Source organism: Microcebus murinus, chromosome 10, assembly GCF_040939455.1.
Source record: "Microcebus murinus isolate Inina chromosome 10, M.murinus_Inina_mat1.0, whole genome shotgun sequence".
In the NCBI taxonomy this organism is placed as follows: Eukaryota; Metazoa; Chordata; class Mammalia; order Primates; family Cheirogaleidae; genus Microcebus; species Microcebus murinus.
The window spans coordinates 15,314,408-15,340,651 of NC_134113.1; the positions used below are offsets into that span (position 1 = coordinate 15,314,408).

Genomic DNA, 26,244 nt, shown 5'->3' on the forward strand with positions numbered 1-26,244 from the left:
GGTACTTAATTAAGAAGGTCAGTGACCCTGTGAACATGACCAAGAGATTTATCATACACATGCAATAAGGGCCTCTAGTCCTTTGTGCACATGAATTTTTTCTTACAAAGTCTGATCTGTGATAGTTTTCTGTATGTTATGTATTAAGTTACCATGTGAATTCTTAATATGTATGATATTAATACTATCAAGAAGTCAATATGTACTAGGAATTTGAATCATATCAGTTTCCTTTGGCTCTAATTAAAAACAGCCTGAAGCCAAGTAATTTGATTAAAAACAAGGCAGCATTTGAGAAATGCTTATTTAAAAATAAAAAGTCAGAAGTTCTAGATTGATATTAAGAATAAAACCTTTTTAAAAAATTGAACCTTTCTGAATTCAGAAATATCCTATATGCTTATGAGAGCAGCATGTATTTTTATCCTCTGAGAATTAGTTTCTGAAGCAAGGAATAAAAAGCACTCACACTCTGACTGCCCTACCTTGTGCCCAGAGGTAGGGGATTTTTGCCCATATTCTCACAGTAACCTGAGGCTGGGGTGGGGGTGGGATCTACATTTTATGATTAGAGAAATAATCCTAGAAAGGTTAGGAAACTTAGCCAAGATCCTATAGTTAATAAGAAGTTGAGCTAAGATTCAGATCCAAGTCTGATTAGCCTCAAAGCTCATACTTTTTCCTGATCATTGGGCCTTTGCAAATGGAATGCTATTGTATATATGCAATAAAAAATAAAATATTTTATTACTGGAATGTGATTCACCCAGCAGTCAAATTTTAATAGTTATCAATGATGGTAGTATACTTCATAAATGCTCTTTCTCAGGATCTCCTACAATCTGAAGTAAACTTCAACCAGACATGATTCAGAAGTTCTTTCAGATCTCCTATTCATTTCACAGCCTGCCTTATCATCCCACACATGAGTGTGAGGGACAGAAGCTCTATGAGGCACTAAAATAATAGGCAGGTAGCAGAGGGATGAGAACCAGCAGGCCTCAGGTGCCTGGCTAATGGACAGTGATGATATGCAGGGCTTCTTAGTCCACTCATACCTATATCTCTTTATTTGGAATTATCTTCAAAAGCTAATCACGGTAGCAAGTTAAATAGGGATAATTTTGCTTCACAAATTTATAAACATAAGGTAGGTTATGATGTAATAGAATTAATAAATCTTGAAATATTTTAATCCTGTAAATATTTGCCTGTAACACTTTGTAGCTAGGTTCTATAAGGCTTTCAAAAGATATAGAAGACATAAAAAGCTACATAGAGCTTACGGTCTAAATGGGGGTATGGAGTGGCAACAAAAACATATGAAAAAAGTGACAAAATTCAGTCAGCATTTTTTCAGGATAGAGAAAAAAAAGATAAAAAAAAAAAGTGACAAATTATAAGATCCTGCCTCCACGTGCAATAGAAAATGGGGAGATCATTGAGAGCTGAAGGAACTAGAGAAATTTTCTTGAAGGTGGTGGGTTGGGTAGCATGTGGGCAGCCAGATGAAAGAGAAAACATCTTAGACCTGGAAATGGGAGTCATTATGAAAAGATCCTTAAGACTTGGACTATGATATCAAGCATTTCTCTTGTCAGGATTCTGCTCCATTTGAAAGGACTTACATGCTTTTAAAGGACATTTCTTTATGCCCCACACTTACCCTGTCTAGGCTTTTATTTTACAATACCTAACAAGGCACATTAAAGGGCAAAATTCTTTATGACTTTTCTTAGGTTTTTAAATGACTAAGGAACATTCATAATCTCTGCAATACAAATTGTATTTTTCTCCTCTCTTTTTGTTTTTGTGCTCAGGAAAGGAATAAGCCATACATAGATATCTTAAAGTACTTTTGTTATAATAAAACAGATTACAATCTGTTTCCTATAGAATATATTTTAATTTTTAGGTTTTTTTTTCCTATTATAAAATATCTATTCATCCTCAGCGTTATTAGTCACTAGGGAAATGCAAATTGAAACCACTGGGGATAGTACTTTGCTCCCACTTAGGGTGACCAATTACCTCAGATTGCCTGGGATTAAGGAGTTTCCTGTAACACAGAATTTTCATTGCTATATCCTGAAAAGTCCAGGCAAACTGGGGCTAGTTGATCACCCTATACCCACTAGAGTGGCTGAAGTAAAAAAGACAATACCAAGTTTTCTGGAGGATAGGAAAAAACTAGAACCCTCATACATTGCTGAGAGGTGAGGTATAAAATAGTACAGCCACTTTGGAAAACAGTTTGACAGTTTCTTTAAAAATATAAATTTACTATACAATTCAGATATTCCATTCCTAAGTGTCTACCCAAAAGAAATGAAAACAAGGACAGGCTCAGTGTCTCATGCCTATAATACTAGCACTATAGGAGGCCAAGACAGGAGGATTGCTTGGGCTCAGTTCAGACCAGCTTGAGCAAAATCAAGAATCTGTCTCTACTAAAAGAAGAAAAATTAGCTGGGCATCGTGGTGTGCACATGTAGTCCCAGCTACTTGCGAGGGTGAGGCAGGAGGATCGCTTGAGCCCTGGGAGTTGGAGGTTGCAGTGAGCTACAGTGATGCCACCACACTCTAGCCGGGGTGACACAGCAAGACTATGTCTAAAAAAAGAAAACACATATATCTATGCAAAGATGTATAAATCAATGTTTATAGCAGCTTTATGTTTAATAGTCAAAATGTAGTATGTCCATACAATGGAATGTTATTCATGAACAAGAACAAAATACTGATATATGCTACAACATCTATGAACCTCAAGCACATTAAGTTAAAGAAGGCAGACACAGAAGACCACATACTGCATGATTCCATTTATATGAACTATCAGAAAAGGCAAATCTTTAAAGACAAAGTAGATTAGTGGTTACCTTGGGTCTAGGGGCAGGAATAGAGAATGAATGTATAATAGGTGTGAGGGATATTTTTGGCAGGGATGAGAATGTTTCAAAACTGGATTGTGTTAACCTATAAGTTAACTTTAAAAAAAATCATTGAATTATACCTTAAAATAGGTGAATTTTATGGTATTATGAGTTATACCTCAAAGGTGCTTTAAAAAAAAACTATTCACTATAGAGAATTTTTTTAAAGCTAAGAAAATAGAAAAGAGAAAGAACAAAAATCCAACAGAGACAATCACTATTAAAACTCTGGTGTATTTCCTTTCAGTATATTTTTATGCAGTTTTCCCCCCACAGTAATTTTGAAGTCAGAATTTTATAAGTGAAAAATTCGTTCAGTGCTATTGAAGGCATGACATGAGGGGATTTCTCAAAACTTTTTTAAAAACAACTGCTTTTAAAGACAAAAAAGGTATTTTGGGCCGGGCGTGGTGGCTCACGCCTGTAATCCTAGCACTTTGGGAGGCCGAGGCGGGCGGATTGCTCAAGGTCAGGAGTTCGAAACCAGCCTGAGCGAGACCCCGTCTCTACCAAAAATAGAAATAAATTAATTGACCAACTAAAAATATATATACAAAAAATTAGCCGGGCATGGTGGCGCATGCCTGTAGTCCCAGCTACTCGGGAGGCTGAGGCAGGAGGATCGCTGAGCCCCGGAGATTGAGGTTGCTGTGAGCCAGGCTGACGCCACGGCACTCACTCTAGCCTGGGCAACAAAGTGAGACTCTGTCTCAAAAAAAAAAAAAAAAAAAAAAAAAGGTATTTTCACTCTAAGGTTTCCATCTTGTACACTCCTGACGTTTTGAAATTTAACTGCTGTAATAACTGTGAAGACATATGAATATGGGGATTTTTAGTTTGGTGAGTGACTAGGCTAATAACAAGCCAATTGATCAGCAAAGCCTTGTTCTATACTCATTGTCTCTTGCACTGTTATTCTCATGAAAATATAATTTACTACATTTCATAGGTTATAGTGGTATTCATGAATTTAGGGAGTTGGAAAATCTTGAGTAGCTCTCTATCATGTAGCTCTCTAAAGAAATAAAATACCATCTTAAGAAAATTCTCAATATATGTATTGGGCTTATGAATTTCTCCCCTCTTCCCCAAAGGTAATCACTCTCCTGATTCCTAACACCATAGTTTGTTTTGTAACTTTATAGAAATTGAATCATTTAGTGTGTATTCTTTTTTGTGTCTAGCTGCTTTCACTCCATAATTTGAGATCATTCTATTTATGTTTGTATGTATACTCCAAAGGGCATACATCCAAGCAGACAGTGGCCATTCTCATTTTTTATCTTAGTACTGAAGAAAGGAATAGAATTGAACTTGAGAAAATGAAACTAAGGTGACTAGTTTATGACTTATCCTAAGGGCCACTTCTATGAATCTTCTTGTAAAATTGACTGTTTCTTCCTTAGAGGCCCCACTGTGTCCTGTACCAACATCCATCCCAATACCTGACAACACTTCTTCATACATTGTGATTTTATTTATCTGTCTCCTCCTACTGGCTGTGAACCTCTTGAAGGCAGACCCCATGTCTTAGTAGTAGTATTTGTATCCTTTGTACCTGATATAGTCCCTAGCATAAAGAGGCACTCAGCAAATGTGTAGGATAGAAATAAATAAAATAATAAAATGTGTAAGGTATAAATGAATGTGATAATTGAAAATGTTATTTGTTGACTTACTGTAATACAATATAAATGACATAAAACCATTTTAACCATATTTAAGTGTACAGTTTGGTGGCATTAAGTATATTGACATTTGCATGGAGTTTTAAATAGTGTTGTACAGTACTCAGGGGAGGCCCTACTGATGGTAAGACCAGGAGTAGCACCATTCAGTGGTGAATTTGCCATAGTGCAGTCTGCCCTTCAGGTTTACAAGTCTAAAAACTGAATGTTTTCAGAATAATTAGAGATGACCATTTTGTGAGTGACAGGCTAGAAATTTTAAGATAATGTGAATTAAAATATCAATAGGCAATACCAGTTTATTAATTTATGGTGGAGATATCCGTTTCTAATGATGGATGGTCTCATCCCTGATCCAGGGCATCTACTTTACCAATTTTGACTACCTAAAAAAGCTGAATTCTTTTATCCAGAGAAACCTGATGAACACAAAATTAAAATAAAAACAAGCACATAGGCTTGCTCAGGCCATAAGGTAACCTATTCAGGGGCCAGAATTCTCATATTTTTCTATAATCTGGACACACTGACAAAAATGGTTCTCTAAAACTTTTCTGTGTTAGCCATCCTATTCTCCTATAACATTGTTTTTTAGAAGGGTTGATGTAATTGCTCAGGCTAGGTAACTGCCACAAAGTCCTACCGTGTTTCCCCGAAAATAAGACAGGGTCTTATATTTATTTCTCCTCAAGAAGACACCCTAGGGCTTATTTTCAGGGGATGTGTTATTTTCCCCTCAAAGCATCAGCTTGCAGCACACACAGGATGGCCAGGACCTGACAGGGGAGCCAACCTTGTTGGTGGGGCTGCCCGCACCTTTCCAGTCACCTCTGGGATAGTAGCTGTCACGATGGGGCAGATGAGAAGGGCTGCTCATCTTTTCACTGCTCCGCGACAAAATGCATGGGTTGTGCAGATACGCTGCATAGCCATGCCCATCACTAGGTCTTATTTTCGGAGAAGGGCTTCTATTGCGCAAATGCTTAGAAATCCTGCTAGGGCTTATTTTGTGGGTAGGTCTTATTTTCAGGGAAACACAGGTATGTCTTCCCCTCGTTGTGTCATTTGAATTGTTTAACTCATCTGGCAGGCCCTTATTCCCTTCTCTCCAAGGAAATAGGTTTTGAAGGGCTCTAAAGGAGGAGAGGGAGTATGGAAGAATGGGACAAGAGTGAAGAGGATGTGTATCTCTCACTGTTGCCCCAGTGTTTTGCCTTTATGGTCAAGTTTCTAATTGTAATCTAGTAAAGAAAAAAAATTTTTTTTTTGAGACAGAGTCTCACTTTGTTGCCCAGGCTAGAGTGAGTGCCATGGCATCAGCCTCGCTCACAGCAACCTCAAACTCCTGGGCTCAAGCGATCCTACTGCCTCAGCCTCCCAAGTAGCTGGGACTACAGGCATGTGTCACCATGCCTGGCTAATTTTTCCATATATATATTGGTTAGCCAATTAATTTCTTTCTATTTATAGTAGAGACGGGGTTTCGCTCTTGCTCAGGCTGGTTTCGAACTCCTGACCTCGAGCAATCTGCGTGCCGTGGCCTCCCAAAGTGCTAGGATTACAGATGTGAGCCACCACACCCAGCCAGAAATTTTTTTTAGAAAATGATTATCACTGATTGTTCCTCTGAACTGTCAATATTTCTATGAGCCTAAATTTAAGTTTTACGGATTTGAGCATGTGATTTTTGGTTCATAGGAAAGTTGAGATTTAGTCTTAAATGCATGTAAAAGTAACCTTAAATACTAAAAATTGGATTTTTAGTCTTAATATTTACATCTTGGATTTGGTTTTAAGTAATTTTACTATGTTTTAAATACTAACAGATTGCTCTCAAGGAAGTGGTATTTTACATTATGCTCATGGCGACAGTCAGCAGACTCACCTATTGAAGCAAGGTAAGAATAAAACATTTGGGCATACTGTTGTCACTTTTCCTATCTCATACTTTTTTTTATTTGTTTTTGGAGACAAGTCTCGCTCTGTTGCCCAGGCTAGAGTGCAGTGGCTTAATCATAGCTCACCACAACCTCAAGCTCCTGGGCTCAGGCGATCCTACCGTCTCAGCCTCTCAGAGTGCTAGAATTACAGGCATGAGCCACAGTGCTTGGCCTTAAATGTACATTTTTAAATGTGTAGGAAGAAGCTCCATGGGCACTGGTTTCAGCGGTGGGAAACGCCCTAGTCAGGAAGAGGACACGCAGAGTATTGGTTCTAAAGTCCAGAGGCAGAGCACAAATTAGGTAAATATTTTAGAGCTTTATTTCCTGTTTTAGTAGAGTGTATAATTAACATAAATTAAGATAATTTCCAAAATGGAACTCATCTCTATTTTCAAACCAGAGAATCTTGAGGCATAAATTTGTAAGCAATTGTTACAGAATCAGTCAATTTTTGGACAAAAACAGTGCATGTGTACTGGACAAATTGCTGCACCTAGTTTTATGGTCTGATTTGATGCTCTTTAAATCTGAAAAACTTAAGATTGTATGGTCAAGTTTTTCATTTCTTTACTATGTGATCATGAGTCTAAAACAAGTGGTCCTTTTTATTTTAGTGGCATTAATACAATCTTTTTATGAACTTCCCCCAAACCTTTGCCTCTTAAATGTTTATGAATTTCTTTTATCTGTTGTGATGCTTCTGAACTCTAAATTCTTTCCAGTCTGGAGTAGTTTAAATTTTTTTAAAAGCTTGGCTTTTTAAAGAAGTATCAAAAAGCCATGCCTGCATTCAGTTTAACTGGATTTAGGATACTGTTTTATCATTAAATTAATATGAAACATATTTATGTGGTGTATTTACCAGTTTTTAAAAACTTTTTGTTTCTTCAGTTATCTTAAACTGTTTACATTTTTATCACTTAGTTTTTTATGCCAATCTAATTAGACTATAGATATGTTGAAGATCAATAAACATTCATCAAATCTTTATCATTTAATTCTTTGCAATCAAGCTTTACTCAGTTTTTTTTCCCTTAAATCACAGAAAACATTCAGGAGGAATACTGTTGCAGCTGAAATTGGTGGGGAGTTCAATACTTTTCAATTAAATTATTTTAAAATGTTCTTCATTGATGGAAAGCAGTTACATTTTGAAATGCATTGTTTCTAATGACATTTCTGTGGTTTTTAACTTTTTAATGAATTTCACATAGGACAAATGGTAATTTGTATATAAAGAACTTGGTAAAAGAATTTGCTTAATGTAAATATAAATAGTTACAATTAGTATAGACCCATCAATATATTTTTGATAATTTTTCATGTATGGTAAAATGTTAAAGTTAACAAAATGATATTCTGATATAAAACTCAAAAGTTTTGAGAGTCAATATGGGAAAACAGGAGGTTTTTAGACTTTCTTAAGAGACTTTGTTAAAATTTTAGGGCAAAATTTTCTTGATGTTGTTTGATCTAACTTTGTACTCTTTGATAATAATGTTTTAGAAAATGTGCATAATCAAAATTGGTAGTTGTAGCCTCTGTTAACACAGATAATGTATGTTTTAAATCTTTATGTACACCAGTTTTGACTCAAACTTATAGAAGATCATGTGTTAAGTTCTCCTTGTCTCCCTTTCTTTGTTCATTTACAGTTAAAGTGACCTTGTTATTAAAGTATATACAAATATGAAATCTTGTTTAATTTGTGTTGTTTTTTTTTCTTTTTTGATTTTGGTAAGGAGACCATCGCTGTCTGAGGTATGATTACAAATTATAGAGATAGATTCTGTAAATTCTGTAAACCACATATCATCATTTTGAATGAAGGGACAGCTACCATATATTTAGTAAAACAGTAGTTTTCAAAATTATCTGCAAGAAAGATTTAAAACCAAAGGAAATTTTTCATGTAATGGCACTCGTAACTATGAGTTAGGCAGTATGGGATAACAGGGAAGAGTGTGGGCTCTGGAATCAAATGCCTGGGTCTGGCACTCATTAGGTTTGCGATCTTGGGCAAGTTCTTAACTTCCTTTATGCCTTCTATTTTCTCATCTATAAAATGGGGATGGGCATAGTATCTATCTGTTCCACAGTACAGTTCCTTGTAAAATGCTCATATCGGTGCCTGGCATGTGATAGGATAGTCAATAAATGTTAGCTACAGGGCTGCCATGGTGCATTGCTCCCTGGAGTGTACAGTGCACAATCTGCATAGCTGTAAGCCGCAGCTCTGATTAATAGTCATTATTGTTCATACTATTGTTATTATTCCTTTACAGTTTTCTAGTTAGCCTAGTTCTTGCCACTCTGAATTATAACCAGTGGCTTTTCACTTTCTCATCTTCAATAGTGGTAGATATTCAATATGCTAATTCTATTGAAAGGTAACCAAAGATAAATTTGAGGCAAAAATGCAGAAATAATAACATATTTTAGATGACATACATTTTAAAAATAGCCTGGATAATGAATCAGCAATGATCAATAAATTCCATTACTGAGAAAAAGAAGGAAAAAAAGCCTGTGCCTTATCATTTTTTTCAGCACTGTTAAAAAGGAGTAATATTTTAATTGTTTTTCATGATACCTGTACTTCACATCCTGCTCTTTGTCCTCATTGTATTGTATAGAGGTGAGAAATTCATAGATCTGAGATTTACCATCTCCATCCCAGTGGGCAAAGATTCCATTTTAATGCAAATAAATAAGCACTGCTGAAAAAGTACATTCTAGATTCTTTCAGTATATGCACTAGTAGATTACTTGTAAATGTAGAAGGATTTTTTTTTTCAGGTGTTTTTTAGAATGCTTTTTCAGTTTGGTCTAAATTATGGTCAAAACGAATCACTGAAAGGGAAATGGAGGTATCAATGTGCTCCCCTTCAGCAGATGCACTAAGTTTGAATACAATATTCGTCCCCTTACTAGAAAGGTTAATGTTCTAGAAATTCTACCCGTGGTTGAGGGATTTAAGACTTTTTATTCATTCAACAAATACTTACTGAATTCTTACTACCAAAAACTGCTAACAACTTGGAAAAATGGAATTGAGGGACCCAAGCTTTTGAATGAACCTACACAAAGTCCTTAGGTTTTTTACATTTTCTTAAAATAAATTAGTGAATCTGAGATATAAAAGAGATACTTCTACCTTTTTTCTTATGGGGTAAGTGACATTTTCTCAGGGGTAAAGCGACTAGAACTCCAAGTTTCCTAAAATGCCGGGAAGAAGGTGTGAAAATGCTAGCTACAACCATTGTTGCCATTGGGCACAGCACAAGGTTCCCTGGGAAGCCGGTTCCCACGCTGGCCCGCCTCTTCTGCCCCGCCCCTGCGTCTCAGGGAGGCCACGCAGCCTGTGTCCTGTGCTCTGGCTGGCTGTGTTTGGGGTCGCGGGATGTGTCCACAGCCCGCTGGCCTCCCGATTGGCTATGGGCGAAGGGGCAGGTGGACTGGTCGGCACTTCTGGGGGAAGTCGCTATCCGGTTGGGGCCCAGGCCCCTGGCCTCTGGCTTTGGGAAGACAGCGGACCTTGAAGATACTGGCCCGAGAGGGAGAGAGGAAGGAACCAGGGCCCCTGGACTCCTTGTGCCTTGCTTGGAGCGGACACCGGCAGGTGAGTCACCCCTTCCTCTGCTCCTGGAAGTGATCCTCACACCAACAACACAGCAGCGGGGTCGGGACCCGCCCATAGGGAAACTCGGTACCCCGCCAGACCCTCAACACCGCCTGCCTGTTATGGGCAGACACCTCTGGGCGCCACTGGTGGAAAGTTTCTTCAAAAAAGCAAAGGTCTGGCCGGGCACGGTAGCTCATGCCTGTAATCCTAGCTCTCTGGGAGGCTGAGGCGGGCGGATCCTTTGAGCTCAGGAGTTCAAATCCAGCCTGAGCAAGAGCGAGACCATCTCTACTATAAATAGAAAGAAATTAATTGGCCAACTAATATATATAGAAAAAAATTAGCCCGGCATGGTGACGCATGCCTGTAGTCCCAGCTACTCGGGAGGCTGAGGCAGCAGGATCACTTGAGCCCAGGAGATTGAGGTTGCTGTGAGCTAGGCTGACGCCACGGCACTCACTCTAGCCTGGGCAACAAAGCAAGACTCTGTCTCAAAAAAAAAAAAAAAAAAAAAAAAAGGTCCCCAGGGAGATTGGCCTCTATCAAAAAACCCCAAAGCAACAAATGCTGGCAAGGATGTGGAGAGACAGGAACACTCTTACACTGCTGGTGGGACTGCAAATTAGTGAAACCTCTGTGGAAAAGAATTTGGAGATACCTGAAAGAGCTAAAAATAGAAATACCATTCCATTTAAGAGTAGCGCTATTAGGGGTCTACCCAAAAGAGCAAAAGATATTATATAATAAAGACATCTACACCCGAATGTTTATGGCAGCACAATCCACCATTGCAAGGATGTGGAAACAACCCAAGTGCTCGTCAATTCATGAGTGGATTATTAAAATTTGGTATATGTATACAATTCAATATTACTCAATTATAAGATACGACAGTGATCTAGCACCTCTTATATTTTCCTGGATAGAGCTCTAGCCCATTATCCGAAGTGAGGTGTCACAAGATTGGAAGAATAGGCTCCACTTGTACTCACCATTGGCACTAACTGATTAACACTATGGTGCTTGCTTACTGGTAGTAATTATTCTCCAGGGATTAGGGGGGTTGTGTGGGGTAAACTCACAACTAATGCACGTGTTGAGCCATTTTAGAGGGAAAGGGCATGCCTCTAACCCTCGCTTGGGTGAGGCAAAGACATAAAATGTAACCAAAATGTTTGTACCCTCAAATATCCTGAAATAAAAATTAAAAAAAATAAAAAATAAAAACCATGGCAAACAAAGGCAGAGGTCCCACTTGTTACTGTGTGACCTTTTTTTTTTTTTGAGACAGAGTCTCACTTTGTTGCCCAGGCTAGAGTGAGTGCCGTGGCATCAGCCAGGCTCACAGCAACCTCAAACTCCTGGGCTCAAGCGATCCTTCTGCCTCAGTCTCCCGAGTAGCTGGGACTACAGGCATGCGCCACCATGCCCGGCTAATTTTTTCTATATATATTAGTTGGCCAATTAATTTCTTTCTATTTATAGTAGAGACGGGGTCTCGGTGTTGCTCAGGTTGGTTTCGAACTCCTGAGCTCAAAGGATTCGCCCGCCTCAGCCTCCCAGAGAGCTAGGATTACAGGCGTGAGCCACCGCGCCCGGCCACTGTGTGACCTTTTGATCAGTTCCAGAGCTCTTCCTTGGCCCCTCATTTTCCCTTGCTTAAAAACATTGGAATTAATTTGAAACTGTCAACAGATCATATTTGTTATAAAACTACTAAGTATAAAAAGTGTGCTTATTACAGAAGTGAATTTCATTCCTAAAAATGCTTAAGAAACATGAAACATCAGAGAAAGGCACACTGTGATTTAACAAGCATTTATTAAGAATGTTACTATATGTAGGGCACAGGGCTAAGAGCAGGACTCTGGAGTCAAGCCATTGGGTTTTAATCCAGAGTCTGTTGTTTAGTAGCTGAGTAACCTTGGGCAAGCTACTTTACCTGCATCTGTTTCCTCATTTTTAAAATGAGTTGTTGTGATGATTTAATGAGTTAGTATATGTGAAGAGTTTCTTAATATTCGAAGTGATTTATGGTATTAACTAATTTAATCTTCACAATCACCCAGGAAATACTGTCCCCATTTTCCTGATGCCCAAACTGAGGCAAGGAGAGGTGAAGTAACTTCCTCAGTCACAACACAAGTATTGACCAGGAATTAAGCCCAGGCAGTCTGGCTCCAAGAGCCCACAATTGCAGCCACTACATTAAGTTACCTCGTGAACTTGGTTTGTTCCTTCAGTTTCAGTTGGCAAATACTGATTTTGTTACTCTGTGGGCCAAGTTCTTTGCTGAGTACAGAGGATAAAGCAGAACAGCATTCAGTTCCTGCCCTCCTAATGATTGTCATTCTAGTACAGGTTGTTCATGGCTAGGCTGCAGGATGTCCACAGATCCTGCTAAAATCATTTGCAAAATGTTGTGGGCATGTGTCTTTCTGGAAAGAGTCTGTGGCTCTCAGGGTCTCAGATGGTATGTTATATGAAGAAAGGTATGAAGAAATGTAGTTTTGGCAGAAGAGCTAATGCCTAGCATGATGCCAGACACACAGCTTGAGTTTAAAAAAAAAAAAAAAAGATCCTTGCTGGTTGAGTGAATGAAGAACTTATAAGAGTATGATAAGTGCCACAGTAGGGTCAAGAGCAGGGTGCTGTGGAAGAGCACACAGAAAGGTCAACAGTTATGCCAGCTGAGTGAAGGATAGGGAAGCAATTCACTGGAACACTGGTGAACTGTCTCTGTCCTTGTGGAGCATTGAGAAAGAAACAACACATGAATAGCTGCAGCTGTTGTACCACTTGTGCATGACAAATGTAGCAGTCCATGGTGCCATGAAAGCCTATAATGTCCAGGAGGTTTCATTTATTCATGAAGGCAAGAGACGTTTCCTTGAGAAAGTGACAGTTAGACATGAGAGTTAGGGGCCTTTGGGGCATGGAGAATAGCCCTGTCTTCAAAGACCATGTGGTGTAGGAACTGGTAGAACACCAGGGACTGAAAGGAAGTGGATGCAGCTGGTGTAGCAGAGGGAGATTGGGTTTAGGGAGTTAGTGGCAGAGCCCAAAGAGGCCTTGTAGGCCATGGTAAGGCATTTTTATGTTTTGTTTTATTAGTTAGGGGCATTTGGGGCATGGAGAATAGCCCTGTCTTCAAAGACCATGTGGTGTAGGAACTGGTAGAACACCAGGGACTGAAAGGAAGTGGATGCAGCTGGTGTAGCAGAGGGAGATTGGGTTTAGGGAGTTAGTGGCAGAGCCCAAAGAGGCCTTGTAGGCCATGGTAAGGCATTTTTATGTTTTGTTTTATTTTGTTTTTATCCTAAAATGCCATTGAAAAGTTTATTGCAGGGCAATGTACAAGATCACATTTGAGAAGAAGCTGGAGAGAATCCCAAGTGTGTTAACTGAGGCCCTGAACAAAGACAAGATTTCTGGAGAGAGATTGTAAGGTAAGAAGACCTGCAGGGCAGACAGATAAAGGGTGGTACAGGAATGAAGGAGGAGAACCAGGAGAGTAGAGTGTCCTTGAAGTCGAATAAGAGAATTTCAAGGAGCAAGTGGTCAACTGTACTGAAAGCTACAGAGGTGAAAGGAGATAGGAACTAAAACTACTCATTGGCTCTAACCACATGGAAATTATCTTTGTTGGGAGCTATATAAGTAGGAGAAGAAGAAATGGAGAGAATGCCTGAGAAAGAAGAGCTTAGAGTTCTCAGGCCAGGGTGGTTGGGCTCAGTACAGGAGCAGGGATTACCCTGGATAATGAAAGGTATAACTGTAGGGAAGGGGAGATAGTGGTAGGTATGTTGGTGTGATGAGTTGCTCTCCTTTCTTTGTACAGATGAGAGGCAAAGGCATTGATTGAGAGTTAAGGAGGGAACAAGGGGGCATGGGGAAGGCTGGAGGTGAGTTGAGAAGATTTGAGAGTGGGAGGTGTGAAAGAGTGAGTTGACCAGGGCTTGTTTGAGGATGGTCTGGCAGAGAAAGCCAAGTATGCAGCAAAGACCAGAAATGAGCCTCCTGGCCCTTTCAGGGAATTGCAAAATAGGGGGATGAGGGATAGAAGCTAGCTGGAGACAAAAGCTACATTTCATATATGGTAAAAGAAGCATCCTAGATCATGGGGAAGGAAAGGATTGTTCAAAAAATGGTACTCTGTGATAACTGTTGATAAAATCTGTTTAGATTTTCAGCTCACACCTAGAAATTTCAAATTAAAAGAGCTTACTTTTAAAATTCAAACAAAAATATGGATGAATATTTGCTAATCATTTAGTGCTTAAAAGCAATAGGAATCATAAAGAGAAACTTCCCTGAACTTCCTTTAACCACTTAAAATTAACCACTTTGTTCTGACACATGCTATAATATGGATTAGCTTTAAAACATTATGCTAAGTGAAATATGCCAGACACAAAGTATGATTCCACTTATATATGAAGTACCCAGAATAGGCAACTTCACAGAGACAGAAAGTAGAACAGAGGTAACTGGTGGCTGGAGGGAAGAGGGAATGGAGAGTTATTGTTTAACGGGTATATGATTTGTGTTTGGAATGATGAAAAGTTCTGGAAACAGTGGTAAAGGTTGTACAACATTGTGGATTTATTCAGTGCCATGGAATTGTACACTTGAAAATGGTTTAAATGGTAAGTTTTTTGTTATTTATATCTTACCACAGTTTTTTAAAAGTGACTTCTTTGGTATGCTAAAATATGCCATCAACAACTGAAAATGAACTGAAAATATTTCCAAAAATGAGAAGATTATATTTCTTAATCTATAAAGAATTTAAACAAGTCAGTTTTTTAAAAGCTGAAAGATTGCAGTTTAAAAAGGCAAAAGGTGAGAATAGCTGATTCAGAAAAGGAAGTAAAGATGGTCAAGATAATTTATTAATAAGAGCTCAGCCTCAGGAATAATAAAGTAAAATAAATTAGTGTTGTATCATTTTCACATATCAAAATGAAAACTAATGAATCACCCATACTCCTTGTGAGAACGTCATTGAGACAGTTTTTCTTGACATTAAATTTAGCAACTTGGCTTTTCAAATGTTCACACATTTTATCTTCAGGAATTCTATGTCTAGGAATTCATCCTAAAGGAAAAACACGAAATGTGGACAAATATTCAGCATACAGGAATGAATTATAAAATTATAATATATCCACCCTATATACCAACATTTTAAGTGTTTACAGGGCATATTTAATGCCATAGATACTTTGTGTTTAAAATAAAAGCAGCAAATAAATTGTATATATAAAGTACATTCATTATGTAGAAGTCAAAACATTGTATAAGCTTTTCACTTTTACAGTCAACTGTATTTGCTCATCAGAGAGACAGCAAGACAGATTTTAATTATTCAGACAACTCACCTGAACACATCATAGTTCACCTTGGAGTAAGCAGGAAATGGGAGACAGCCTGTTTTCCTCTTAGCCTTATTGGGTAGGAGCCTATCTGTCAGTGGGAGTTCCTTGCTATGGTCAATGTATTTCTAATGTTTAATGATTTGTCATTTTCTTTAACTCCCAGACCAAGCCAACTACTTCATCTGGTGCTTATCCAGACAACAGGATCTGTTCCAACCCTTGAGGAACTCCTGGCTATGTTGGACTTGCTGGGATACAGTGTGTTAGTCTCCTGTGTGGTGCCTGCTTAAGAGATTTTAAAGGAAAATTCTTAGTTTTTATAATTTTCACTTTATAGGCTGAATTCAGAACCATGTGCAAGGCAGCCTTGCTTTATGTATTCTTTATGTCAAAATATAAATTGTGTGTAGGTAGTGGGATTGTGAAAATCTTTTTCTGCTTCCTTATACTTTTCAGAATTTGGCAACTTCTCTCCCTGGTGGTCTAGTGGTTAGGATTTGGCGCTCTCTCAGAATTTGGCAACTTCTCTGTAATGACTGTGTTGCTTTTATAAGCAGTTATTTTGAAAAACAGAAACATTTGAGATACATTTTTTACTTTTTAGTTACTCTTTGTAAATATTCTTCTGTCTAAAATATAATATAAAGTCATATTACTATAAGACTTTTAGCTCTAGAAATTTCCTAGTAATGCCTACCATTTATTGAGTACCACCTATGTACCAGGCACTGTGCAAAGTACTTGACATGCATTTGAACCCTCACCTATAAGGGTTAGATGCTATTCTCTCCATTTTACAGATAGCTGCTATTATTATTAATGCTCATTGAACATTTACGGTGAGGCACTGTTCTAATCACTGTTACCTTCTTTTTCTGAGGCTAGCCAACTGACCCGAGATTGCCCTGTCAGTTAAAGCCAGGACTTTAGGCAGTTTGACTGCAGAGCCCACATTCTTCCCCAGCATGTAGTATAGACATGGGACCTGAGTTTGGAGATGTCGCACAGTGAGTGGGGAGTGGATTCCCAGCCTAGATCTGCCTGAGCTTCATCATTATGCTGTACCTCCTCCTCCCTGTTAAAACTGATGGTTGGCCCAGACATTTTAAAAAATCTTTAAGCCAGGCATGGTGGCTCACGTCTGTAGTCCCAGCTACTCAGGAGGCTAAGGCAGGAGGATCTCTTGAGTCCAGGAGTTCAAGGCTGCAGTAATCTATGATTGTACCACTGCATTCCAGCTTGGGTGACAGAGCGAGACCCTGTCTCTTAAAATAAAATAAAGTTTTTTTTTTGAGACACACTCTCACTCTGTTGCCCGGGCCAGAGTGCCATGGCATCAGCCTAGTTCACAGCAACCTCAGACTGCTGGGCTCAGGCGATCCTCCTGCCTCAGCCTCCCGAGTAGCTGGGACTACAGGCATGCACCACCATGCCCAGCTAATTTTTTCTATATATTTTTAATGGCCAATTAATTTCTTTCTATTTTTAGTAGAGACGGGGTCTTGCTATTGCTCAGGCTGGTTTCAAACTCCCGACCTTGAGCAATCCTCCCACCTCGGCCTCCCAGAGTGCTAGGATTACAGGCGTGAGGAAAAAGTAAAGTTTTTAATACTTTAATATTTTCATCTTAGCTAATGATATTAGGAATTATCTGACGAAAACTCCAGTTGAATCACTGTTAAAACAGAAGCTGTGCCTACAATATTTTAGTCTCACTAAGCACTAAAAATGAGCTATCGTCACAAATGGTAAACCAAAATGGGGGTGGTGTTCTTTACTTTTCCTAATAGAATAATCATTTATTTGGATTAATTAGGCCTGAAAGTGAAGAGTCCTCCACATACATGGCAGGAGATTTATCAGAGGCAGAGATTGGACATGGCTTTTCTTTCAAATCCACAAAGAATAAGGGAAAGCTAGCCAAGTAGCCCAGTACTACACTTTTGTGGCAGGGCCAAGGTTCTTAGGAACACTGCAGGGTACTAAAAGTTCAACGAACAAACTAGGTGTGTTTTCATTACCAGAGACAAAAAAAATATAGGTGAAGGAGTTAAAAGTATACCACTGTGACATACTGACTATTTTGAATTAAAGGCACTTGAAAAACAGTAGGTGTAAGATCATTCTAACCTTTCTGTTTCTTAAAAGCAGGAGATGAAATTTTCATGTGAAAGACATCTTCCCTACACCAAGAGGATTAACATCCTTATCCTCAAGGACTAGAAGTCAAGACTGCAAGAATTCTGTGTAGACCTTGTTAAAATAATTTCTTTTGAGCCTCACCCACATAGTTTAGTTGCCTCTTCACAACTTACTATTCTTTGTCCATTTTAGCATATGAGTAACTGACTCTAACTGCTTGTTTGGGTCTTTATTTCCTTATGAAGGCTCACATGCCACATAAATTTTATTAAATAACTTGTATGCTTTACTCCTGTTAATCTATCTTATTCAATTTAATTCTCAGGCCCAGCTGGGACCTTAAAAGAACAGAGGTTGAGTTTTACTGCCCCTACAGTGTTGAAGGCTATACTGCATCAGACACAGTATAGCCATCTCACAATACCTAGAGATGTCAAGTGGGGATATCTGGTTAGACTATTTTATAAGTATGGGCACCATTCCACAACTGACCTGATTTTCCATGACTCCATTGGAGCAAGTCACATGGGATTTTACCTGGCTAAGACTGATTTTAATTCTGGATTTATAAAAAGGAGTTCCATTCACATAATTCTTTAAAAAAATACATTCTCTCTCTCTCTCTCAAAATAGCTGGCCCATTTTGGGTGATAGTTACTCAGTAAAAAATATTTACTCTAAAATATAAAATTAGACCTGGCATGGTGGCTCATGCCCATAATCCCAGCATTTTGGAAGGTCCAGGTGGGAGGATCACTTGAGGCCAAGAGTTCAAGACCAGCCTGAGCGACATGGTAAAACCCAATCTTTACAAAAAATTTAAAAATTAGGCTGGGCTCGGTGGCTCACGCCTGTAATCCTAGCACTCTGGGAGGCTGAGGTGGGAGGATCACTCAAGGTCAGGAGTTCAAAACCAGCCTGAGCAAGAGTGAGACCCCGTCTCTTCTAAAAATAGAAAGAAATTAATTGGCCAACTAAAAATATATAGAAAAAATTAGCCGGGCATAGTGGCACGTGCCTGTAGTCCCAGCTACTCGGGAGACTGAGGCAGTAGGATCGCTTAAGCCCAGGAGTTTGAGGTTGCTGTGAGCTGGGCTGACGCCACAGCACTCTACCTGAGCAACAAAGTGAGACTCTGTGTCAAAAAAAAAAAATTAATCGGATGGGGTGGTACATGCCTGTAGTCTTAGCCACTGAGGAGCCTGAGGCAGGAGGATCACTTAAGCTCAGGAGTTTGAAGCTGCAGTGTACCTGATGACAGACACCACTGCACTCTAGTCTGGGCAACAAAGTGAAACCCCATCTCAAAAAAATAAAATAAATAATATAAAATTAGAGATGACTCCCCTGCCCTTTTCTTAATAAGTACCTGCTTCATCTAAACAACTTGAAAATGTAAAACATTTCAAAAAACTGTGTTTGTGTATGTATACATATGTCTCCTTAAAGGAAACGACAATTGTAGGAAAATGAATTTGTATCAAAATGACATTCAAGTCTGTGAAGCACTGAACTCTTGTAAAATGGAAGTAAGTACTTCACAAGGTTGTTGTAAAGCTCAGACAGACAATGTATTTATAAAGTATAAGATGTCTAAGTCATGAAGTGTATTACAATTAAACTATTTAAGAGGACATTTTTAATATTCCATGAGTAGTTTTCCTATCTAAGTCCATTTTATTTCCATACTTAAAAAGCTCAGAGTTTAAGTGTATGTGTTGTAAAGTCAACACCCTTACTTATTAAATGCCTTTATTTTCTTTCTTACAATGAGTACATTTTGAGTCCAGGACAGTGTTAGCCAGTTGGATTGCAGGCATATTGTGGAAGTTGCTGATGAGATCCCAGCCCTGCAGGCTGTGTTCTTTCAGAAAGATGTGATCAACTCCAAATTACAGACCTTTTTTAGCATGCTTCACCTATACAACTGATAGTCAAAGAAAAAGAACAGTGGAAAAGCTTTAGAAATTTTCAGTTGACATTAGGAAAATTCGTAGATTAAAAGGATGGGTACTTTTAGTGGATGAAAATCTTATGTTGAAGAAATCGCAAATATTTTACAATAACTAGGTGCTGATGAGACTGCTGTAGCCAGTATTTTGGAACGCTATCTGGAAACAATTGTTTGTAGTCCAACTGCTGTTAACACCCAGAGAAAACTCTGGCAGTTGGTCTGCAAAAAACGAGCAAGAGTTAATCAAGTTAATAGAAACGTTTCCAGAATCTTTGTTTCCTGTTAAAGACCTGTTAGCTTCAAACTTCAAAACTCCTTTTTGATCCATTTCAGATTTGCTAGCTGTCCATTCTTTACTCTTGTGGTCCCCAATCCCCAGCCTATTAGGGGCCGGTTTCATGGAAGACAATTTTTCCATGGACAGTGGGGGGAGATGGAGCTCAGGTGGTGATGTGAGCAATGGGAAGCAGCTGTAAATAGATGAAATTTCGCTGGCTTGCCCACTGCTCACCTCCTCCTGTGGACCCCCTTCTCCCCTAAGTTTCATGGAAGACAGTTTTTCCACGGACAGGAGTGGGGGGGGGCAGCAGAGCTCTGTGACCCGTCACTAACAGGCTGTGGACTGGGAATTGGGGACCACAAGAGTAAAGGATGGACATCTAGCAAATCTAAAATGGATCAAAAAAGGAATTTTTGAGTTTGAAGCTAACTTTGGTAAAATTCAAGCCAAAAAAGGAAAGCCATTACTTAACCCTGTGGCACCATTACATGTTGAAGAGTGACTTACTTACTAATATCCTTTCTAGGAGAGCACAGTGAAACTGGCTAACAAAGACTTATTGAATTCAGGCAGTTTATAGGCACCAGTAAAAATTTTAAGGACCTGCTTACCTTCTGAGTTATGTTTGTTACCTCCAAAAAGATAATCTGACTCATTTGCTGTATTTTAAAATATAAATTGCATTTCTTTTAAATAAAATTGGTAACTTTGACCTTAAACTATTTCAAAAACTTATGTACTATTAAATGGCACATCAGTATGATATTTTATAAGTGAATCATTTCTAAGAAACTGACAAGTACTCCCTTAATTCAAAGTAAGGATACATTTTTATTCATATAGGACATTTCATCCAGGATACAAATCCAGTTTTCCTCACTGCCATCCCTGAAACATCACTCTGTGTTCTGAATTCTGTAGCTTTGTGTTAAGTGAAATACTAGCAAACTTCTATCCTTTTTTTTTTTTTTAGAGAAAACTAATTTGTTTTGTATTTGGAATAAATGAGTACCTTTGAGAACCAAGTATTACTTGTCCAAAAATAATAGAGTCTATTTGTGTGGTCAGTTTGTTTAAAATTGACCGTTATATCTCTCATGAAATATTTACATGCATTCATTACTTTCCTCATTTTACAGAAGAGGAAACTGAAGTGTGGAGAGGCCATTTAGTTGGTAAATAGCAGAGCCCAGATTTATTAAGATCCGACTTCTGTTCAAACTTTGTGAATAGAAAGGATAACTTATGAGTTGGCATAAAAGAAGTCACCCCCTACCTGACATGCCAAAAGAAATTAGTACTAACAAGTTTGGGGACTTTTATGCAAACTTCTCTAAAATTTCTTAACTTAGAAATTACTTAATTTATATACATTTGCAAGAAATGCAGCTTTTCAGAAAGCTTTCTGAAAATCTAGGTCTGCCTGTGAGGGAAAGTGTGTGATGGTTGGTACTAATATTAAGGGTGGTGTTTCAAGTTTCCATTTTTCAATCTAAAATAAATATTGTCTAGATACAGACTGGCTCACTTTCAGCTGTTAAGTTTCAACTTTGTAACAAATACACAACCAAACAATTGACTTTGATGCTGAACATCTGTATACTACTTATACATGGCCTTCTGAGTATACTGAAAAGATTATGAAAAATGCAAATAGCATCCTCACTCTTTATCTATACATTCAGCAAGTGCAAGTAATTCTCATTATCCAAATCTGTTCAATTCCTTAGTTAAGATAGTGAGAGACAGCTCTGTGTACAATGCTTCACAATCCTGAGAGTCAAGTACCATTGTTTACTGTTCTACAGATGAGGAGACTCAAGATAAGTCACGTACCCAAGGTCACATGGGAATGTTTGTTCAAGAAAAAAGAAGAGCAGCCAGTACCACTGGAGCAGGGTTATGGGGAGAGTGGCATGAGAGGAGATGAGCAGCACAGGTCCATATAAGGAGCAGAATCTCATTCTAAGTGTTGATGGGAAACCCTTGGAGAGTTTTTAGTTTATGTTTCTAACCCTTATACAAGTATCAGTGCATGGTCTGTCTGTTTGGAATATATTATATGGTTACCTTGGTAGTTGTCAATTTGAGATGCCTACTAGACATCCTAGCAGGGAAATGGCTAAATCCTGAGTTGTGAGAAATCAGGACTGAAAGTAGCATTGGGGGCTCATCTGCATATCTATGATAACCTAAAGCCTTGGCTCTAAATCCATGAAACTGACTGGGGAAAAGGTGTAGATTTGGAGTAGGGTGGCTGGCCAACCCTGGAAAAGGTTGGTCACTGCAGAGCTGGTCAGAGAAAGGGGAGATCTGGTCAATAACAATGAATCCCACTGAAGGGTTAACTAAGATACTGAGATGTGACCAATGGATTTGGCAAAAAGGAAATCATTGGTTTACCCTATCCAGAGTGATTCTGGTGCAATGAGGAGGTTGAGAAGGCCAACTGGAGAGGGTTTGAAAAGTAAATGGGAGATTAGGAATAAGCAGCAACTATAAGGATTTTCAAGAAATTTTGCAGCAAAGGGAATCAGAAAAATGGAGGTTGGTGAGATTGAGTAATTTTTGTTTAAAGAACATATTTATACACTCATGGGTTTGACCCAGAAGAGACAAATAAGAGATGGAAAACTGTAGGATTAATATCTTGAGGAAGTGAAGGTGAGTTGACTTTGGATAAAAGTCGAGATATTGGTGCTCATCCACAGAGTATGAGAACTGATGCAGGCAGGTTGACGGAGCAGGTGTTGTGAGAGGCAGGGGCGTTGCTGCTGGTTGCCTCTTTACAGTAGAGGACAGTAGAAAGGGAGAGAGGAAAAATGTAGGAGAGTTGGAAAAGAGATATGAAATAGTCATTTTGAGGAGTAGAAAGTGAACATACAACAAAAGCGTATATAAGAAAGGTCAGCCGGGCGCGGTGGCTCACGCCTGTAATCCTAGCTCTCTGGGAGGCCGAGGCGGGCGGATTGCTCGAGGTCAGGAGTTCGAAACCAGCCTGAGCAAGAGCGAGACCCGTCTCCACTTATAAATAGAAAGAAATTAATTGGCCAACTAATATATATACAAAAAATTAGCTGGGCATGGTGGTGCATGCCTGTAGTCCCAGCTACTTGGAGGCTGAGGCAGGAGGATTGCTTGAGCCAGGAGTTTGAGGTTGCTGTGAGCTAGGCTGACGCCACGGCACTCACTCTAGACTGGGCAACAAAGCGAGACTCTGTCTCAAAAAAAAAAAAAAAAAAAAAAAGTTCAGTAGAGTTGAACAGCCATGTGTGCTTTGTGGCCATTAATTTAACCACTTCGGTACGAGCGTCAACTATAGTTGATAGCCACAGATGAATGCGCACAGCCAAGCGTTGACTATAGCCTACAATTTTGAATTGACTTTTCTAATTTTTCATTTATCAAAATAAAATTGTGAACATTTAAAAATAACATAATGAAAACATATATGTATATGTTACCTATTCTGGTTTACATTACAAGCAAAGCTGCCTGTAAAGTAAAACAAGCTTTCAGTGCTTTAAAGCTTTCCTCATCACTCAAGAGCAAAACGGATTCATCATCAATGCACAGCACAAACTATCGTGCGGACTGTGAGTGCCGGCTGTGGGCAAGGTTTCACGGCCGGTGAGCGCCCTACCGAAGTGGTTTAAAAAGAAACTAATCAGTACAGCAGCAAAATTTTTGCTCAGGTCTAGGCACAGAGGACCAGAGGCAGTTACAGTTATAGAAATACATTGGTAGCTTACTCTAACTTGGAAAGATCTACATCATGTAGTATACTGACTTTATTTTCTCTTAAGCCAAATCCCATTCCATTGTTTTTGGCCCTTAAACCTCTGAAATGCTTTTGCTTTTATATATTAACTCAGATCTCCCTATAAAATAGAATTTCAAACATTCAAGAGGAACAACATAGCAGGGGGAGATATTCTTACATAAATCACTGGAGTCAAATTTTATTTCCTCTGTGAAAACAAGCCCTAGGAAAATTAAATTTTCTTCAATTTATATACAATTACACTAAATTCATTTCTGTAGCAAAATATAGTTAGTCACCAAAGTAAATATAATCATCTGGAAGACTTCCAGTAAGCTTCAAGTTAGACAGCCTGGTAAATCAAACACACATACCAGAATGAAGGCCTAGCTACTGAGTAGCCCCATTTCTGTTTCTGGACATAAGCTAGAGAAGTTGAGACTTAACACTAACTCAAAAGTGATATGAAAAATTCAACTAACATTGAAAGTTAGCCTGTTCCTATTTGTTGTAAAAAGAGAATAAAGAGATTTCCCTCAGCCAGGGCATGGTGGCTCCTGCCTATAATTCCAGCACTTTGGGAGGCTGAGGCTGGAGGATAGCTTGAGGCCAGAAGTTCAAGACCAGCCTGGGCAAGAGCAGGACCCCATCTCTACAAAAATTGGAAAAATTAGCTAGGCATGGTGATGTGTACCTGTAGTCCCAGCTACTTGGGAGGCTGAGACCAGAGGATCACTTGAACCCAGGAGTTGGATGCTGCAGTGAGCTATGATTATGCCACTGCACCTCCAGCCTGGCAACAGAGCAAGACCCTGTCTCAAAAAAAAAAAAAAAAAAAAGATATTTCCCTCACAAGAACCTCATGATGATTAAGATAAAATATGGACAATACCTGGCAGGTAAGCAGATGCCCAATAAATATCAGTTTTCTACCCTCCATATCCTTTTTAGTCATTTCTGTCCAGTGAGATATCTAAACTGGTTCCCGGCTACTTAGAACACAGAGAAATGCTCCTTACTTTGTAACTCTTCCATCAGTTTTCAAACTTTAGTGTGCACAGGAAATCCCTTGCAAAGATTATTAAAATGCAGTCCTGGGTCCCACCCTGCAGAGATTTAGCAAGTTGGGATAAAACCTAGAAATCTGCATGTTAAATCTTCATTAAGGTTATTTAAAATATATTTGTATTTCACTGTTGTGTTGGCATCAAAATGCTTATCTGGGGATGTCACATTTTATACATTACTATCAAAAAAATTTGTTTAATTGGCACAGCACTTCTGAACTGCTTTGTAACTAAAAATTTTAAGATCACCCTGTTTTAAAATTTCCTTTATTTATTTAGATCTTTATAAAACATTCCATCCTTCTGCAGATCATAGTGCTTTATTAACAAATTCATGTGTTCTTTTCCCATTCCTTTAATACAAAAAAAATTATTCATCAGTTATTTTCATCTGACATTTCACTAAGTACAGGATTCATAATGTCAACATTATTAGATCAGTCATTCAAGTGGGTCACACAAGTTTATCTTCATTGTGCCAAATACCCACTCAAAGGATAATATGAATAACAGATGCCTCCAAGTGTATTCAACAACTTTAGTTTCTTGACATGAACTAGTCCTGTTTAACAGGTCAAACTGCTAGTCTACGTAAATAAGCTAGAAAAGACTCAAGTATACAGCTGTACACATCATGAAATGGCAAGTTCATTTCAATAAGAACTTCTATGACTGTACATTAGTACAGTTTTCTGCTATCATTGCAAAAGCCCCTCTGAGCAAAGTTATAGTTCAGAATTTTAAAAAATCTTAATGAGATAAAATGTACTAGGTGGCTTTTCTGTAGCAGAAATTAATTACAACCATTTTTCCTCAAGCAATTTTAAAGACAAGCAAGGCTGAAAATAAATATGCAAGCATACAGTAAACTAAAATCTGAACTTAGAAATTCAGATACAAAGCACACTGGCAGAGTCTATGACTGTAGAAGATAAATTAGAAAGATAAACTAGCAATGAAGCAATAATTTCTTCCAAATAGCAGGAAACAAGTTCTCCAATACCATTATTTAGTGTTCACCTATTCATTTTTAAAATCCCCTCTAATTATGACATTTGAGCAGATATACCAACAAAGACCTTAAATCATACTGCATGAAATAAGTGACCATTTAATTCCTAATGAATTGAATGAACTCCTTAATGACTTTTTAGATTTGTATATAATAGAAAGGTTCAGTAACTTGTGTACAGTTGCTTAAAATCGATTGGTATTTATGAAAGCTTTTAAAAGTTAAATTATATTCTTATCCATTTGTTAATCCACATTATTAATGTAATACCCCTAGTGTTCTATAACCATTTAAGCCTCAGGTATTAGGGTGATCTGTTTCAAGTTCTGAGGCATGCTATTTTGACTTATTTATTTGCAGGGAATCACCCTCTTTTCTCCCCTCCACCACAAAAAAAGTTGACAGAATAGAGACAAATTTCCAGACTTAGGCATAAGGAAAGTTAAGATTTTT

The 26,244-nt window shown here is 38.4% G+C and overlaps 2 protein-coding genes across 3 annotated transcripts in view; both read left to right on the forward strand.

Moving 5' to 3' along the window:
- CRY1 (cryptochrome circadian regulator 1) overlaps window positions 1–8,262 on the forward strand; it is a 79,165-nt gene extending 70,903 nt beyond the window's left edge. Inside the window, exons 11-13 of one of the 2 annotated variants that reach the window (XM_076007062.1) lie at window positions 6,451–6,522; window positions 6,768–6,867; window positions 7,613–8,262. In XM_076007062.1, coding sequence (XP_075863177.1) covers window positions 6,451–6,522; window positions 6,768–6,867; window positions 7,613–7,676 — 236 coding nt within the window. In that variant the 3' untranslated portion in view covers window positions 7,677–8,262. Of the gene's footprint in view, window positions 1–6,450; window positions 6,523–6,763; window positions 6,868–7,612 lie in introns of both variants that reach the window. The other variant, XM_012772779.2, reaches the window with a different exon arrangement.
- A 1,551-nt stretch (window positions 8,263–9,813) lies between these two features.
- MTERF2 (mitochondrial transcription termination factor 2) lies at window positions 9,814–20,606 on the forward strand. Its single transcript, XM_076007835.1, is given in 5 exon segments — window positions 9,814–10,189; window positions 19,490–19,743; window positions 19,746–19,892; window positions 19,894–19,971; window positions 20,284–20,606. Coding segments are annotated over 5 exon segments (1,023 nt in total). The 3' UTR covers window positions 20,452–20,606.
- Window positions 20,607–26,244: the final 5,638 nt, after the last annotated feature.